This window comes from Mobula birostris, chromosome 9, assembly GCF_030028105.1.
Source record: "Mobula birostris isolate sMobBir1 chromosome 9, sMobBir1.hap1, whole genome shotgun sequence".
In the NCBI taxonomy this organism is placed as follows: domain Eukaryota; kingdom Metazoa; phylum Chordata; class Chondrichthyes; order Myliobatiformes; family Myliobatidae; genus Mobula; species Mobula birostris.
The window spans coordinates 66,836,478-66,853,595 of NC_092378.1; the positions used below are offsets into that span (position 1 = coordinate 66,836,478).

Genomic DNA, 17,118 nt, shown 5'->3' on the forward strand with positions numbered 1-17,118 from the left:
TTCTTGACTAGATTTACAACAGCCTTTGTACACCACAGTTCCTGTACCCCACCATCCTTTCCGTTTCATTGGAACGTACCTATGCAAAACATCACGCAAATATCCCGAGTACTTGCCACATTTCTGCCATACATTTCCCTGAGAACATCTGTTCCAATTTATGCTTTCAAGTTCGTGCCTGATAGCTTCATATTTCCCCTTACTCCAATTAAATTCTTTCCTAACTTGTCTGTTCCCATCCCTCTCCAATATGCTCTCCCACTGAGAGACCCGACACTTGATCAGGTTCACTTCTCATTACCGGATCAAGTACAGCCTCTCCTCTTGTAGGCTTGACTACATATTGTGTCAGGAAACCTTCCTGAACACACCTAACAAACTCCACCCCATCTAAACTCCTTGCTCACAGGGAGCTGCCAATCAATATTTGGGAAATTAAAATCTCCCACCGCCACAACCCTGTTATTATTACACCTTCCCAGAATGTCTCCCCATCTGCTCCTCGATGTCCCTTGGATGGTCTATAAAAATAAACACCTAATAGAGTTATTGACCCCTTCCTGTTTCTAACTTCCTCCCAGAGACTCAGAAGACAATCCCTCCATGATTTCCTCTTTTTCTGCAGCCTCTGATCAGCAGTGCCATGCCCCCACCTCGTTTCCCTCCCTCCCTGTCCTTTTCTGAAACATCTAAAGCTTGACACTCTATAAGTAACCATTCCTGCCGAGTCATCCAAGTCTCTGTAATGGCTTCAACATCGGAGATCCACGCTTTAAGCTCATTTGCTTTGTTCATGATGCTTCTTGCTTTAAAAGAGACATCTCAAACCACCAGTCTGAGGGTATCCCTTCTCTATTACCTGCCTGTCTTCCCTCTCGCACTGTCTTCAAGCTTTCTCTATATGTGAGCCAACTACTCCTTCCTCTGTCTCTTCAGTTTGGTTCTCACTCCCCCAGCAATTCCAGTTTAAACTCTCCCCAATAGCCGTAGCAAACCTCGCTGCCAGGATATTGGTCCCCCTCGGATTCAAGTGCAACCTGTCCTTTTTGTACAGGTCATGCCTGCCCCAAAAGAGGTCCCAATGAGTCAGAATCCCTGCCCCAGCTCCAATCCCTCAGCCACACATTTATCCTCCACCTCATTATTCCTAAACAGTAGCGTGGCACAGGCAGTAATCTCGAGATGACTACCTTTGAGGTCCTACTTCTCAACTTCCTTCCCAGCTCCCTGTAGTGTTTTCAGGATCTCCTCCCTTGTCCTACCTATATCGTTAGCGGTTCACCTTCCCAGTTCAGGATATCCTGAGAACAGGGGATGGAGAGAGGGTTCAAGAGGAGATGGATAAGCCGAACAGAAACGGCAGATGGAAAACAAGGACGAAACGTGCTGTCATTCATTTTGATAAATGTGCTTGCTCTTGCAGAAACATGGCTCTAGCACAACATTCCATTTACCGTCAATCTACAAGCCATGACACTCAAGTATTTTTTGGGACTGTTTTTCTGCTATCGTAACTACAAACCCCATTTCCAGAAAAGTTGGGATATTTTCCAAAATGCAATAAAAACAAAAATCTGTGATATGTTAATTTACGTGAACCTTTATTTAACCAACAAAAGTACAAAGAAAAGATTTTCAATAGTTTTACTGACCAACTTAATTGTATTTTGTAAATATACACAAATTTAGAATTTGATGGCTGCAACACTCTCAACAAAAGTTGGGACAGAGTTAGAATAAGGTTGAAAAGTGCACAGAATATTCAAGTAACACTGGTTTGGAAGACTCCACATTAAGCAGGCTAATTGGTAGCAGGTGAGGTATCATGACTGGATATAAAAGTAGCGTCCATCAAAAGCTCAGTCTTTGCAAGCAAGGATGGGTCGTGGCTCACCCCTTTGTGCCAAAATTCGTGAGAGAATTGTTAGTCAGTTCAAAAGGAACATTTCTCAACACAAGATTGCAGAGAATTTAGGTCTTTCAACATCTACACTACATAATATTGTGAAAAGATTCAGAGAATTCAGAGACATCTCAGTGCATAAAGGGCAAGGTCGGAAACCACTGTTGAATGCGCGAAATCTTCGAGCCCTCAGGTGGCACTGCCTAAGAAACCGTCATGCTACTGTGACAATTATAGCCACCTGGGCTCGGGAGTACTTCGGAAAACCAGTGTCACTCAACACAGTCCATTGCTGCATCCAGAAATGCAGCTTGAAACTGTATTACGCAAGGAGGAAGCCATACATCAACTCTATGCAGAAACGCCGGTGAGTTCTCTGGGCCCAAGCTCATCGCAGATGGACCAAAAGACTGTGGAACCGTGTGCTGTGGTCAGATGAGTCCACATTTCAGCTAGTTTTCCAAAAAAACGGGCGTCGAGTTCTCCATGCCAAAGATGAAAATGACCATCCAGATTGTTTTCAGCGAAAGGTGCAAAAGCCAGCATCTGTGATGGTTTGGGGGTGCATCAGTGCCCACGGCATGGGTGAGTTGTATGTATGTGAAGGTACCATTGACTCTGAGGCGTATATTAGGATTTTAGAGAGACATATGTTGCCATCAAGGCGACGTCTCTTCCCAGGACGTCCATGCTTATTTCAGCAGGACAATGCCAGACCACGTTCTGCACGGGCTACAACAGCGTGGCTTTGTAGACACAGAGTGCGTGTGCTTGACTGGCCTGCTGCCAGTCCAGATCTATCTCCTATTGAAAATGTATGGCACATCATGAAGAGGAGAATCAGACAACGGAGACCACGGACTGTTGAGCAGCTGAAGTCTTATATCAAGCAAGAATGGACAAAATTTCCAATTGCAAATCTACTACAATTAGTACCCTCAGTTCCAAAACAATTAAAAAGTGTTATTAAAAGGAAAGGTGACGTAACACAATGGTAAGCATGCCTCTGTCCCAACTCTTGTTGAGTGTGTTGCAGCCACCAAATTCTAAATTTGTGTATGTTTACAAAAGACAATTGGTCAATAAAACTATTGAAAATCTTTTCTTTGTACTTTTGTCAGTTAAATAAAGGTTCACGTGAATTAACATATCACAGATTTTTGTTTTTATTGCATCTTGGAAAATATCCCAACTTTTCTGGAAATGGGGTTTGTATATGTGCTATGTAGCTACTGGCACTGTGCTTTGCACTTTAGCCCCAAAGTATCTGTTTTGTTGGCTAGATTCATGTGTATGGTGGAAACGACAACTCAACTTGAAAATCAATAAGATGAAGGCGTGGGAATTGTTGATGTTCAAAAGAATCTGAATATGCTTGTACACAAATCACTGCAGGATAACCTGAAGTGCAACAAGTTATCAGGTGAGCAAACAGCATGTTAGGCTTGAGGTTTGAATACAGTCTTGCATTGTGTATGGTCTTGGTTTTACTATTCAAGGAAAAATGTTCTTGACATAGCAAAGTGTCACTAAACTGGGGTTTCTGTATGAGGAAAGATTCAGTAGACCATGGCTGTATGCCACGGAATTCAAAGAGGTAAGACCTTGATGAGGCTTAAATAATTGTGATCTATTCTATAGCACCAAGGCCACAGCTTGAAAACTAATAGGCTGTTTGGGATTTGAATTCTTCATTCAGAAGGGGAGTGATGCATCACAATTATCTGCCTTAGACAACTAATTGAAGCTCAACTGTGTGCATTCAAAAAAAATTTTCTAGTCAACGAAAAAGGAAACTGTGCCAAAGTGAAGATTGTGAAGACTGGTGGACCAGGCTCAAAGCACCAGATGGGTTTCTCCTGCTTCTATGTCCATAAACCCTTGGATCAGTGTTGATATACAAACGCAAATACAATGAGCCATAACTAGCCATAGAGATAATGCTGCAGTGATTAGTGCAATCTCAGTGAAAGCTGACCAAGTCAACAGACAGATTGCCACTTTAGACATCAGTTATGTATGGATAAAAGATGGTGCTGCTGTCCCTTGGTAGCTCCCACTTGAGCTGTTGCAGCATAGCAACTACTTGTGAAAGGAACAGCAGTTAAATTACCAGACTGGTAACACTGAGGGGTCTATTTATGATCCAGAGTTCAAATTCCACAATGCAGTTTCTATTCAGTTAATAACTGGAGATTTTAAAATCACAGCTATTCTCAGTAACGCTGACCATGAAGCCATTGGATTGTAAAGAGAAATCCTGTTTTCTTCAACATCCAAAGACAAGAGGGGCAATTTGTAGTTGCCAATCAAAATAGCAACCCTCTTGTATTGTGAATAAGCCAGAGCACAAAGAGGAAACTCAGCGTCACAGAGAGAATCTGCAAATTCTATGTTGACAGCACCAAATGTTAAGTTTGAACCCAGGTTCGCTGAAACTGAGATAACAGCACTACGTAATCTCGCTAGGTGATTCCTTGGGGTCAAAGAGGACTCTAATCCAAGCTGAAAAATATCTCCATAGTCCTCACTTGGACAATGAGCAACCAGCAGAACCCATGATCAAGGGTGTTAGAATGAAGTATTTTACATTCATCTCCAACACAAAAAATGACAGTTGGATAGATAAGATAGAGGCAGGAAAGTTCTTTTCATTGGTAAATGAGGCTAGAACTATGGGGCATAGCCTGAAGATTCAGGGGAGTAGATTTAGGACAGATGAGAAGGAAATGTCTCCCACCCCTTCACCAAGGCATAATGAACCTGTGGAATTCTTGGTCCAAGGAAGCAGTAGAGGCTACTTCATTATACTCAAGATGCATTTCGGTAGATTTTTACATAATAGGGGAATTAAATTTTATGGGGGGGGGGGGAGGGAGGCAGGTAGGTGGAGCTGACTGTGACCAGATCAGCCATGATCTTATTGAATAGAGATCAGACTCAACAGGCCAGATGGCCAGCTCCTATTTCTTATGATTATGACAACATTTTCAAGAACTTTCCCCCACTTCTTCCATGTCAAATCACTTTTCCAGGAGGCTCATATCCTTTTCAAATCTGGCAGTGAAAATGAAGATCATTTGGCCTCCTAATAGAACTCTGAACAATTAATCTCCACAGAATGGAATTCCCCTTTGACTTCAGCTATTGCTTGCAAGTTGGAGAAATATGATCCAACACCTGCAGCCAGATGGTCCCAGATACAGGGTCATGAGGCAGAGAAGTTACTGAGACAGACTAGCTCATTTTTTTTTTTAAAATGGTAAAATTCATGCAATAAAGATAACAATCCTTTTGGCTTGTGTCTCTAGTACACACAGTGAAATGCTTTGGTAGAAGGTCAGTTTGTCACTTCTTGATCAGGGGAGCACCTGAATTGCTGAGCTATAATAGCTTTGCAAAATTAAGGCCTGTTATTGGGATTAACTTAGAAGATTAATTTCATTCAATGTGGAGCTACACAACAGATCAAAGTCCAATACCAACTAGATTCTGCTTACTTATTGAGTATGAATGAATGAAAAACATGCAGCCTTGCATCTTGCAGCACCTTTCAGAATCTCAAGCGACACTAAAGTGCCTTACAGACAAAGACAAATGACAGTATCATTCAGATTAGCAAGCAGTTAGGGATCTTCAAGACCATCCAAGAAAACAATTTAAAAATATTCTAAGCAGCTTACCATTGGTTGTCCAGGATCTGAAAATTTGACCTTCAAATCTTTTAAATGCTTTAAAATAGGTTCATCGTGTTCCTGAAGATAGATATTTCAAATTTACATGTATTGCATTTGATTTAGCAGTGGTCTCCATACCTGCCAGAGTCTGGCCCCATATCACGGTTACCCTTATAATATCAAAGCTTAACAAATCCCAGCAACAATATCCAATAAAAATTACAAAAGATAAATAGCACACACACTTTCAACTTACCCAAGAAACCACAAACCTACATGACCATTGTTGGGTCAACCATATTATCGATTCAAGCATCAAGCAGGCAAGTTAATTGTATTAAACAATAAGTCAGAATTTGCTACCCTCTGCTGGAATCTTAATGCCCGTTGCAAATGACCTCAGATGAACCATTTTACTTGAAAAATGATACCCAAACAAAATCCATTAATTCCAATGGGCTTTATAGAATAAATTACCAAAGGGAAACTTGTATTTTAATAATTGCACTATAGTGAATTTGATGCTCCATTTTGGTACGGAGTGCAGTTGCCAAGGGATCTTGCTCCGAGTATACATTGTGTACTTTAATCCATATTATTTCATTATCCATTTAAACAACCCTACCTGTACCATGTCACTGAGCAAATCCACATTCTTGAAGACAGTTAACCAAAATTCTGGAATTCCCTTTGGTGCATCCTTTTCCTCATCTTTCTTTTCTTCCTCCACCTTCACCTTTTCTTTCATTTCATCCTGTCATGAATCAAAACAGTAGAACTATAGATCCAGAGAGGGGGCTTTTTAGGGCATCATGTACAAAATACAAGTGAAGGTAGAAAACTAGAAATGTTCAATGAAAAGCAATTCTTGATAACTGTTAACTTCAAATCAGGCTGAAAGAATTTGATAACCAAATGTTTTGAGATACAGGCAAAGGCAGGAATATGGAATTTAATCAGACTACCAAAATCATTGAATAGTGGTAAAGTTTAAAGGTCAAAATGACATATTGGACAAATATTACTATGTCAGATGGAGCTAACTATCTGCTGGAGCGTTTGGCTCAATTCAAGAAATTTATAAGAAAACTAATTAGCCAAATGAATAAATCCACATGATCAAGAAAATAGGCAAATAATAGAATGAAGGGGTGAAAAGAAATAGATGAATAAAAACTAAGGAGTACTTATTTTAATTAAAAAATGCTGGATATTTCCCCAAAAGCCTGATAAGGTCTTTAAATACACAAGGATTAGTACCGAGATAGAAAACTGGGATTGTCGTTTGAAATTGTTTAAAGTCTTACAAGAATCCTATGGTGGAAAAACTATTAAAATACCAAAAGATTCATCCAACTGGTGGGACAAGGTGCTCTTCCACACTAAAGTGACTGAAACAATCTAAATGACATTATGTAATTATTACGTTATTTAAAACAAGGTGTTGCAAAAAGTACCAAGTTTAGATATCACACTATCTAGCTTACATTATAGATAACAAGTGCTACACAGGTTAAATTCTAATAAATCATGTCACCTGCACAAATACAGCTTACAAAATCTAGAATATTTACTGATAATTCCTCTTCTTCATCTCCTTGCCACTTGCACTCCTCCTCTGTCGGCTCAAGGATGGCATTGATAATATCACTCCTCTAAGGAATGAACAAGAGACTCATTAGTTAATGGGAATTCTTAACCCAGATCTTTTACTCTCCAAGTAACTTATGCAGCTACATGATTAAGACAATATAAAAGGCAATAAATGGCAAAGTGCATCTTTTGAACAGTTATTATGGCAGTGCAAGGAAGTGTTCCAGAATTAGTTATACATTGTTCAATGCTGTACCAACCGCAAATCTATTTGAGCAAGAGAACTTAAAAATCTTACAGCAAAGGCCATCAACAGAAATTGTTTTCACAAAATGCCCAGGAATTAAAAGTACACTGGTCTTGTTCCAAATAATGGACTCAAAAAAATCTGTGAGTTGAGCTACTTTCTACCTAATGGTAGCTAACCACTCGTTTTCAAAATTGTAAAATGCTTTGTGTGTATATATGTGTGTGTATAATATTTATAAACATATACATACACACACACAAAGACCAATACAGTCACAGAGCACGACGGCACAAAAACAAGCCCTTTGGCCTACCTGATCAATGCCAAACTGCCCAGTTCCATCAACCTGTACATGGACCACAGCCCTCCATAGCCTTTCCATCCATGTACTTATCCAATCCTCTCTTAAATGTTGAAATCAAACCCACACCACCACTTCCACTGGCAGCTCATTCCACCCTCTTAAATAAAGAAGCTTGCCCTCAGGTTCCCCTCAAATATTTCAGATTTCACCCTTAGCCTAAAGATCTCTGGTTCTAGTCTCATCCAACCTCAGTGGAAAAAGCGTGTTTGTATTTTCCCAAACAAGAGATGCTGGAAATCTAAGCAACACACACAAAATGCTGGAGGAGCTCAGCAGGCCAGGCAGCATCTATGGAAAAAAGTACAGTCGATGTTTTAGGCCAAGCCCTTCAGCAGGACTGGAGAAAGAAAGATGACGAGTAGATTTAAAAGCTGGGGGACGGGAGAGAGAAACACAGGGTGATACGTAAAACTGGGGGAGATGAAGTGAGGAGCTGGCAAGTTGATTGCTGAAAGAGATACAGGGCTGGAGAAAGGGAAATGGGGTTGGCGAATGGTGAAGGAGGGTCGATTACCAGATGTTCAAGAAATCGATGTTCATGCCATCAGGTTGGAGGCTACCCTGACAGTGTTCCTCAAACCTGAGTGTGGCCTCATTGCGACAGTAGAGGCAGCCATGGATCAACATGTCAGAATGGGAATGAGAAGTGGAATTAAAATGGGCAGCCACTGGGAAATCCCAGTTTTTCTGGTAGATGGAGTGTAGGAATCTTCCCTATCTACATCCTCAATTTTGCATATCCAATGCATTGTGAAACTGCAGTTTGAACACAATTATTTAAAAAGCATCCCATCTGCTAATCAGGTTGTACAAGACCAAGTAGATTGGAATTGCCAAAAAAATCCAAGTGCAAAATATCAGGGAGATTTACAATTCCTATTCAATAACAAATGATCCAGTGATCCACGCCTCAGGTGGAAACCTGTTAGGAAGTATGCAGCACTTAAGAGTATGGTGTGGAGATGTACAGATCAAATTTGAAAATGCTATTGTGTTGCTGTTCGAATGTTATTGTTCTGAATTCAAGACAGAAAATAGACTTTTCAAATCCAAGCTCAGGTGCATGACTAACGAACCATCTCACCTGATCAAAAAGCGGTTGATAGAGAGCAGCATACTTTCTTTGCAATTCATGGACTTCTTCATAGAACTTGGCTTCTATATGTGCGCACTTCACCTGAAGGTTCTTCAAAGCATTTACACGCTTCTTCACAATTTTGGGCAAGCTAAATACCAGAATAAGATCAATTAGAATTTACTTGCTCCTAGAATACAGCCAAAGACCCAACACTATTTACATTGTGGACCTCAGGAAGGTGCAGGCTGAACCACTCCTCACTGAATGTAAAAGCCTCCTCCATGGAGGGAAGCACCAAGTTTCTCAGTGTGCACATAATAGATAATCTCACCTGGTCCCTCAACACCACAAAGGATTGCAAGGATTGCTGAGAGGATCATCGGGGTCTCTCTTGCACCCACAGATATTCATCAGAGGTGCTGCATACATAGCACTGTCAGAGATCCCTCACATCCATCCTATAATCTCACTGACCCCTACCATCAGACTGAAGGTACCATAGCATTAGGACAAGAACTGTTCAGAAGAGAAATAGCTTCCTCCAAGCTATAAGGCTGCTGAACTCACTTCACCACACAGATCCAATCACATATGAAGCGCCAGTAACATTATACTGTTTACTTTTTAAACTTGTGTCATAAGTTAATTTATTTGTGGTAATATTACTTGGGCAGGTGAGTTATATGTTCTGTGTTATGCATCTTGGTGCAGAGGAACATTGTTTCATTTGGCAGTATTCATTTGGCAGTATACTTGTGTATGGTTGAATGACAAACTGAACTTGAAGATTATTATTTTTGTTGTGACATTGCTTCATTTATGTATTTTAGTTTGAATACTGAAGGTCAGCAAAACATCAAAAACAGTTAAGTTACTCACTTGCTTAGTATAACCTGCAGGTTATTGCCCTTCAAATGCCTATCCATTTCTCTTTAGAAAGCCCATACCAACAATATCCACTACCCACAAAGACCAGATCATAAGCCATCTCTGCAGTAACAGTATTCTCTAATTGCTACATCTTTTGCCTCTTATGAACAGCTTCTCCATCAGTCTTATGCTTTATCAAATCCCCTCTCAAATTGTTTGCTTCAATAAGAACTGTCTTCAAGTTCCTCATCCTAGTAATCCTAATTCTAGTACATTTATAACAGTGTGGTGACTATAACCAATCTTAATACTCTAGTACAGCTTAACCAGCAATTGTAAAAGGTTGTAATAACGTGTATGTTTTTATTTTTTGTTTATGAATCCCAGGATCTTATTTGCATCACAACCTATACCCACATGGTTAGATTTATGCACATGTCCCTATTACAAAGTTTCCTTTGGAATTACTGTATATCCAACCTAAAACGCTTCTTTGATCTTTCTGCCCAGAATTCACCACACATTTTCTCTGCATCAATGAACCACAAACCAGCCAACACAAATGCCAATTCCATTATTACACACCCTCATGCAATCTATTACTATCTCATTACCCATCTCCCCCACCAACTTCACTGTTTAGCACACCATGAGATTTGGGAAACTGCAATCCATGCTGCCTTCCAAGTCAGGAATATACCTCCACAAATAAGTTCCAGGCACAAACGAACACCATTTGTCAACTTGACTGCTGGTTACTTTTACCAAAATTCAAACCAACAAATGCTAATTTTGGAGTTGGCCCATTTTACTTGACAACCCAAAAGAAGGAAGTTTCACTTAGAATGCTCAGATCAAGATGAGTCAGTATTTTAAAAACTCTCCAAATGTACAGCCATTTCCAGCAGTTCTTATTCCAATTAGATCCTCAGTTGAGGAAGCTGAGATTCTGGGTCCAGCTATGCATCATTGCAAAGCATTTCTCATTTGGCAACTTGACTCTTAAGAACACAATGTTGGCCGAATGTGTCATAAAGTTAATTTCCAATATTAATACTGATTCGATGCACCTGTCACACAGCGCACATACATACATACATACACACACACACACACACTTAGTGGCCATTTTATTAGGTACACCTACTAGGTAATGCAAATATCTAATCAGGCAAACATGGTAGCAAATTAATGCATAAAATCATGCAGACATGGCCAAGAAATGCGATCTAGGTGACTGACTGTGGAATAATTGTTGGTGCCAGATGAAGTGGTTTCAGAATCTCAGAAACTGAGCTGGGATTTTCATGCACAACAGTGTCTATGTTTACAGAAAATGGTGCGAAAAACAATAAATCCAGTGAGCAGCAGTTCTCTAGGCAAAAATGTTTTAACGACAGAGGTCAGAAGAGAACAGCAACTCAAATAACCACATTACTCAGGAAACTCGAATAACCACGTGTTACAACAGTGCGTGCAAACAGCATCTCTGAATACACAACACGTGGAACTTTCAAGTTCAGGCTGCAGCAGCAGACTAGTTTCCACTACTATGGCCACTTTATTAGCTACACTCCTGACATGTAACAGCTAACAGTGACACAATAATCTTTACCTTTCTATGTAACCAGATGGGTTTCCAACAAGTCCGTCAAGTCGCTCCTGCAGTGCTGCCAAAATCCGTGGATTCTGCATCATCTGAACTGTAAGTTGACGAGCTGCTTATGTAGTGGGTGGAAATCGCACAACTCATTATGACAAGTAGTGGATTGCCATACAACAGTTTTTATACAAAGATTACAGTAATTACTTAAGTTACAGGAAGGGAAAACTTCAAAAGTTGCAGCTACAGCTATCAACATTCCTGAAAAGAAAGTATAAATCTTAACACTGAGAAAAGCGGCATCCATCATCAGCGATCGCCACCACCCGGGTCACGCTCACTTCTCGCTAATGCCATCAGGTGGAAGTACAAGAGCCTCAGGACTTGCACCACCAGGTTCAGGAAGTTACTACCCCTTCAGCCATTAGGCTCTTGAACAAAAGGGGATAGATACACTCATTTAGGACGGTTATATTGTTACTTTATGCTTGTTATTTATTGCTATTTATTTATACTTGCATTTGCAGTTTGTTTGCAGTACCTAATGTTTAGTTCCTGTTCTATAGATTTGCATAGAAAAAGAATCTCAGGGTTGTATGTGGTGACATGTACTCTGATAATGAATTTTACTTTGAACTTCCATGCAGTATCTATTGCTTTTATTGACACTCTACTCAATTTACTTTAAAAGGCAAGATTTGAAACTTCAGCTCCAGCAAGAGGGAAAAACTTCAATGCCTCAACCATGAAAGTGGACCTAATAGGTTTTTTTGTGGGGGGGGGGGGGGCAACAGGATGGATATCTTTCGGGGAGCAGGAATGGATGACACAAAGCAGTTGTGGCTGCAGGCAGAATACTGTTAATTATCAGTGAAAGGCAAGATTTGATGCCAAACCAAAAAAGTGAAAGGTGAACTGAGATTTGGAGAAGATTCAAACAATACCAGTGGTAACCCATTTCCTTTTACTCCCCTGAGGTGTTAACAGATGTTTTTCAAATGTGCAGATTTTCATAAATTTTACCAACTACTTTTGATCTCTTGCTATTTTTGTATCTACTGATCACCAACATGTTTATTGGATTAACGACCATTAAGCATGCTACTTCTCTTTAATTCTCATTACTCTACCAGTTAACACTCACTCCTTTCATCAAAACAGCACTATTAGAGTAACAAAAGTTGTCTGTATTCATATTAATTATAATTACTGATCTATTTCTAAAGCTCAGTGAATTCAAGATGTAAAGTTGTGCAAAAAATACCTTTGTTATCTTCAGATGCTTCTTCTTCCTCAATATCTTCCACATCCTCCATATCTTCTTTCTGATCACTTTCAGTCTGCTCTTTGCTAAAATAGATTTTCAAACAGGACATTTCAACAACAATAACTTTGTAATCACAAAGAATGTATTAGGATAAATGCCTTCAAATTTAAAAGCTGACCTACAGCTACAAATTAGTAATACTTTCTAAAACCCAATTAAAAAATAATACTTAAAATCCATTCTGACAAGAAGTGAACTAGGAACCACAAACACGAGAAAGTCTGCAGATGCTGGAAATCCAAAGCAACACATACAAAATGTCAGAGGGACTCAGCAGGTCAGGCAGCATCTATGAAAATGGATAAACAGTCAATGTTTTGGTGTGAGGCCCTTCTTCAAGGCTGCGAAGGAAGGGGGATGCCACCCAAATAAAGTTGGAGGGAGGGGAAGGAAGCATCATAGATTCAGGTCAATTACAGGTCAACAAGATTTAATAGTACTTGGTATGACTGCCAATTTATAATATTCTGGATTGCCTAGAGTGCAGACTATGTACATATACAGATTACGAAGTCAAGTGAAATTAGCTTGCAGATTTTTTAAAACTAGTTAACATTTCTTAGCACTGCACCTAGTGAAAATAGAGGATTTTTTTTAATTGCCAAAAACACTACAATGTATTGTAATTTTTTAAATTAGATATCACTTGTGCACAAGTCTTCTACAGATTTAAAGTGCTATTGCTTGCTTTACTAACCAAATACAACAGCCAAGTTAACGCTCATCAACTATTACTATTAAATTGACAAAATTCAGGAGGACTTCAAATTATTGTTCATTCCAATGAATACTTTACCTGAACTTCATGGATGCCTGTGATTGCTCACCATTGCTAGGCCAGGTCGAGGATGCTGAACAAATAATGTCCATTCCTGGGTATCTCCACTAAATCAGTAGCCATAATTTAAAACAATGTGATTGCATCCAACCACTGCCTTACACTTGTCAGGACTACTGCTATTACTTTGCCTTACACAATACAGAGACAGTAAAAAACAATTAAGTTCACATATTGTTACTAACAGACTATGGATACGCCAAGTTATGATAATAAAATTGAACCCTTCATTGCCATGATGTGAATATCCCCAGTTATGTCCCATCCCTAGCTGCTTTTAAGCCAACGTTCTTTGATGCAAGCAATATTTGGGGTGGAAGTGCTCCCGTTATTTTGTTGAAGCTAACCAATCATACACTAAAATTCTAATAGCAGGTGGTCAGACATGGCAGTGCTTCAATCATCACACACATTTTTATTTTGAGGGGTTAGATTCCAGCCAGATTTTCCCAAAATTCATATCAACTCCAGAATTACTAGGCTTTCTTAATGACATTCTGGTCAGATACTGTCTTAATGGTGATCACCCTTGCAACATGCATATTGGAGAAGATGCATGCTCATACTTAAATTGAAGCTACAATGGTCAGGAACTGAATGATTCTGGGAAAGCAAACTCAGCAGTTTACTGGTGAATCCCATTTGACAGCACCATTTTATTGATGATTTGAGAGTTGGCTACATCTGCCAGAAATGGCCCCAAGTTCCATACGCACATACTGGATTCTGTGGTTCAATACGAGAACACAAAGACATTCAACTCCCACTTCTGCTCCACCATCAATTAAACTATCAACCTGAAATTTACCCCAATATTATTTTCCTGCACTAAATCCTTATTCTTCAATTTCTTTAATATCCAATCTCTTTCTTGAAAAAAAAACCTAAGAGCAATAGATGACAGTTATCAGATTCCAAAGGTTTAGAAATTTCTCGTCTTCCTCGAGGGGTGACTTGTTATTTTGAAACTGCTAACCTTGACGTTGGATACCCAAGTTAAGGGAAACATCCCTGCATCTATCCTATCGAGCCCTATGAGAACTTGGCAGGTTTCCATAGAATAACTATCATTCTTCTAAACTTGAGAGAATAAGCACAACCTGTCTAAACAATTTTTTCAGTGTTCACCAAGCTCTGTTAGTGCAGCAAGACACATGTATGACTGAGCAGACTCTTTATTAAAATCTTTTTTTTAAGTAAAGGCCAAAATACCATATGCCTTAATTGCTTGTTCAATCTACAAGTTTACTTTTCATGTGCATGGACACCCATGTTATCTGACAAAAATTTCAATGTCACTTTTGAAAACCTCATTTGTTTTTCTACTGAAGTAGGTGAACACACATTTTACATTCCATTTACCTGAAATGTGCCCAGTATTTTCATCACAACCCAACCTAAGCTCAGCTAACTTGAATACTTGATAATCCTCACTCAAATCAGATTGAGCACAAACAAGTGAAAATCTGCAAATGCTGAAAATCCAAGCAACACACACAAAATGCTAGGGAACTCAGCAGGGCAGGCAGCATCTATAAAAGAGTATAGTCGACGTTTCAGGCTGAGACCCTTCATCTATACGCTACCTGGCCTGCTGAATTCCTCCAGCATTTTGTGTGTGTCACTCAGATTTAGACACTTTAAACCACCACTATGCTCAACTCGGGAGCCACACACGCAGATGTCTAGGCAACTCTTCGAGGGTGGCCCCAGCACCACACTCTGCAGTACCCAACCCAAATGGACGCACTTAGAACACAACAGAACAGAAAGACCCTTCAGACCATTTCATCTGCCCTGAATCATTAACCTGCCTAGTCCCAATGAAATGCACCCCTTATCCCTCCATACCCCTTCCATCAGGTACCTCGCCAAATTTGTCTTGAAAGTTGAAATCGACCCCACATGCACCACTTGCTCCGGCAGCTCATTCCACACTCTCACCACCCTGAGTAAAGAGAATCCCCTTCATATTCCCATTGTATTTCAGCTTTCACCCTTAACCATGATCTCTAGTTGCAGTCTCACCCAATCTCAGTGGAAAAGGCTGCTTGCGTTTACCCTATCTATACCTCAATTTTGTATACCTCTATCAAATTTCCCCTCAATCTTCTATGCCCTAGAGGATGAAGTCCTAACCTATTCCACTTTCCCTATAACTCAGGTCAAGTCCCGGCAACATCACTGTAATATCTCCACGCTTTCAATCTTATTTACATATTTCCTGTAGGTAGGTGACCAAAATTGCACACAATACTCCACATTAGACCTCACCAATGTCTTATACAATTTCAATATAACATCCCAATTCCTGTACTCAATATATTGTTGCAGGTCTTCAACTTATCAAGTACACTTTTGCCAGAAAACAACCTGTCCCAATCCACACAAGCCAGACCCTGATACCATCAAAATTGGCCTTTCTCCAATTTAGAATCTCACCCCACAGACCAGACCCATCTTATTCCATATTTACTTTGAAACTAATCACATTATGATCAAGAGATGGAAAATAACACATGAACTGCTGGAGGAACTCAGCAGGCCAGGCGGCAACCATGGAAAGGAGTAAACAGTTTACATTTCAGGTTGAGACCCTTCATCAGGCCTGTAGATGCAAAGTGTTTCCCTCTACAAGCTTCTGTCACCAGCCCAGTCTCGTTCACTAATCACAGATCAAGTATCGCACACTCTCTCATTGGGACTTCTGTGCACTAAGGAAATGTTACTGAACACAAACTCTATCCCATCTGGTCCTTTTACAGTATGGGAGTTCCAGTCAATGTAGAAAGTTAAATCACCCACTATAACAACCCTGCATTTCTTGCAAAACTCTGCAACCTCTCTACAAATTTGTTCTTCTAAATCCCATGGACTCTTGGGTGGTCTATAATATAATCCCATTAACGTGCTCAAACCTTTCTTATTCCTTAGTTCTACCTTAATGCCTTCAATATGCTACCAATTATTAATTTACTACTATATCTATATCTTTCAAAATGGTTTTCTAATCTCCTGTACCCAATTCATATTTGAGTTTTTAAAATTCAGATAAGATTCTGAATAAACTGTCACTCTTAATATGTACGTGGAATTCCATCACATGATCACACTTACCTAAAGCCTCCTTTAACAACAAAATAACCTTCTCCACACGTAACACTGTCTTTAGAAAATGTTCCCCTCAGTGGCTTGTCATTGACTTAGGAAATCATTTCTTTAAACCTTGAATTAATTCTCCCACTATTACTAATTTGATTAATCATTCTGTGCAGATTACAGTCCACTGTGATTCTTCATTACCCTTTGATATGTGCCTCTACCTTTCTTAGAAATATGCCCTCCCTTACCATTAGGGAGCCTAAAAACAACCCCCACCAATGTATTGTTTTTGCTGTTTCCAAACTGCTGCTGCTTCATTTTCCAAGCTATATTCCTTTTTCATTTTTGTTTTAAAACCAGTGATTTCTCTTCCTTTTCCATTTTGTTAGTCTCTTCTAAAAGGTATCTTGGAATATTTATTACCAAGCTTGATCTCTTTGCATTCCAGACTGTACCCATCCCTTTCCGCCATGCAGTTATCAACCACCAAAGCTGTGCCCATTCAGACAAAGA

At 39.7% G+C, this 17,118-nt stretch overlaps 1 protein-coding gene across 6 annotated transcripts in view; it reads right to left on the bottom strand.

Annotated features, from left to right (window-relative positions):
- Window positions 1–17,118, bottom strand: part of nap1l1 (nucleosome assembly protein 1-like 1) — a 75,558-nt gene that overhangs the window by 43,810 nt on the left and 14,630 nt on the right. For 3 of the 6 annotated variants that reach the window (XM_072268207.1, XM_072268206.1, XM_072268202.1), the window contains exons 3-8: window positions 12,603–12,688; window positions 11,351–11,456; window positions 8,872–9,013; window positions 7,137–7,235; window positions 6,206–6,334; window positions 5,587–5,658 (exon numbers count right to left, since the gene is read on the bottom strand). In XM_072268207.1, the coding sequence (XP_072124308.1) occupies window positions 5,587–5,658; window positions 6,206–6,334; window positions 7,137–7,235; window positions 8,872–9,013; window positions 11,351–11,456; window positions 12,603–12,688 (634 nt within the window). The remainder of the gene's footprint in view (window positions 1–5,586; window positions 5,659–6,205; window positions 6,335–7,136; window positions 7,236–8,871; window positions 9,014–11,350; window positions 11,457–12,602; window positions 12,689–17,118) is intronic. The other 3 variants (XM_072268205.1, XM_072268203.1, XM_072268204.1) reach the window with 3 other exon arrangements.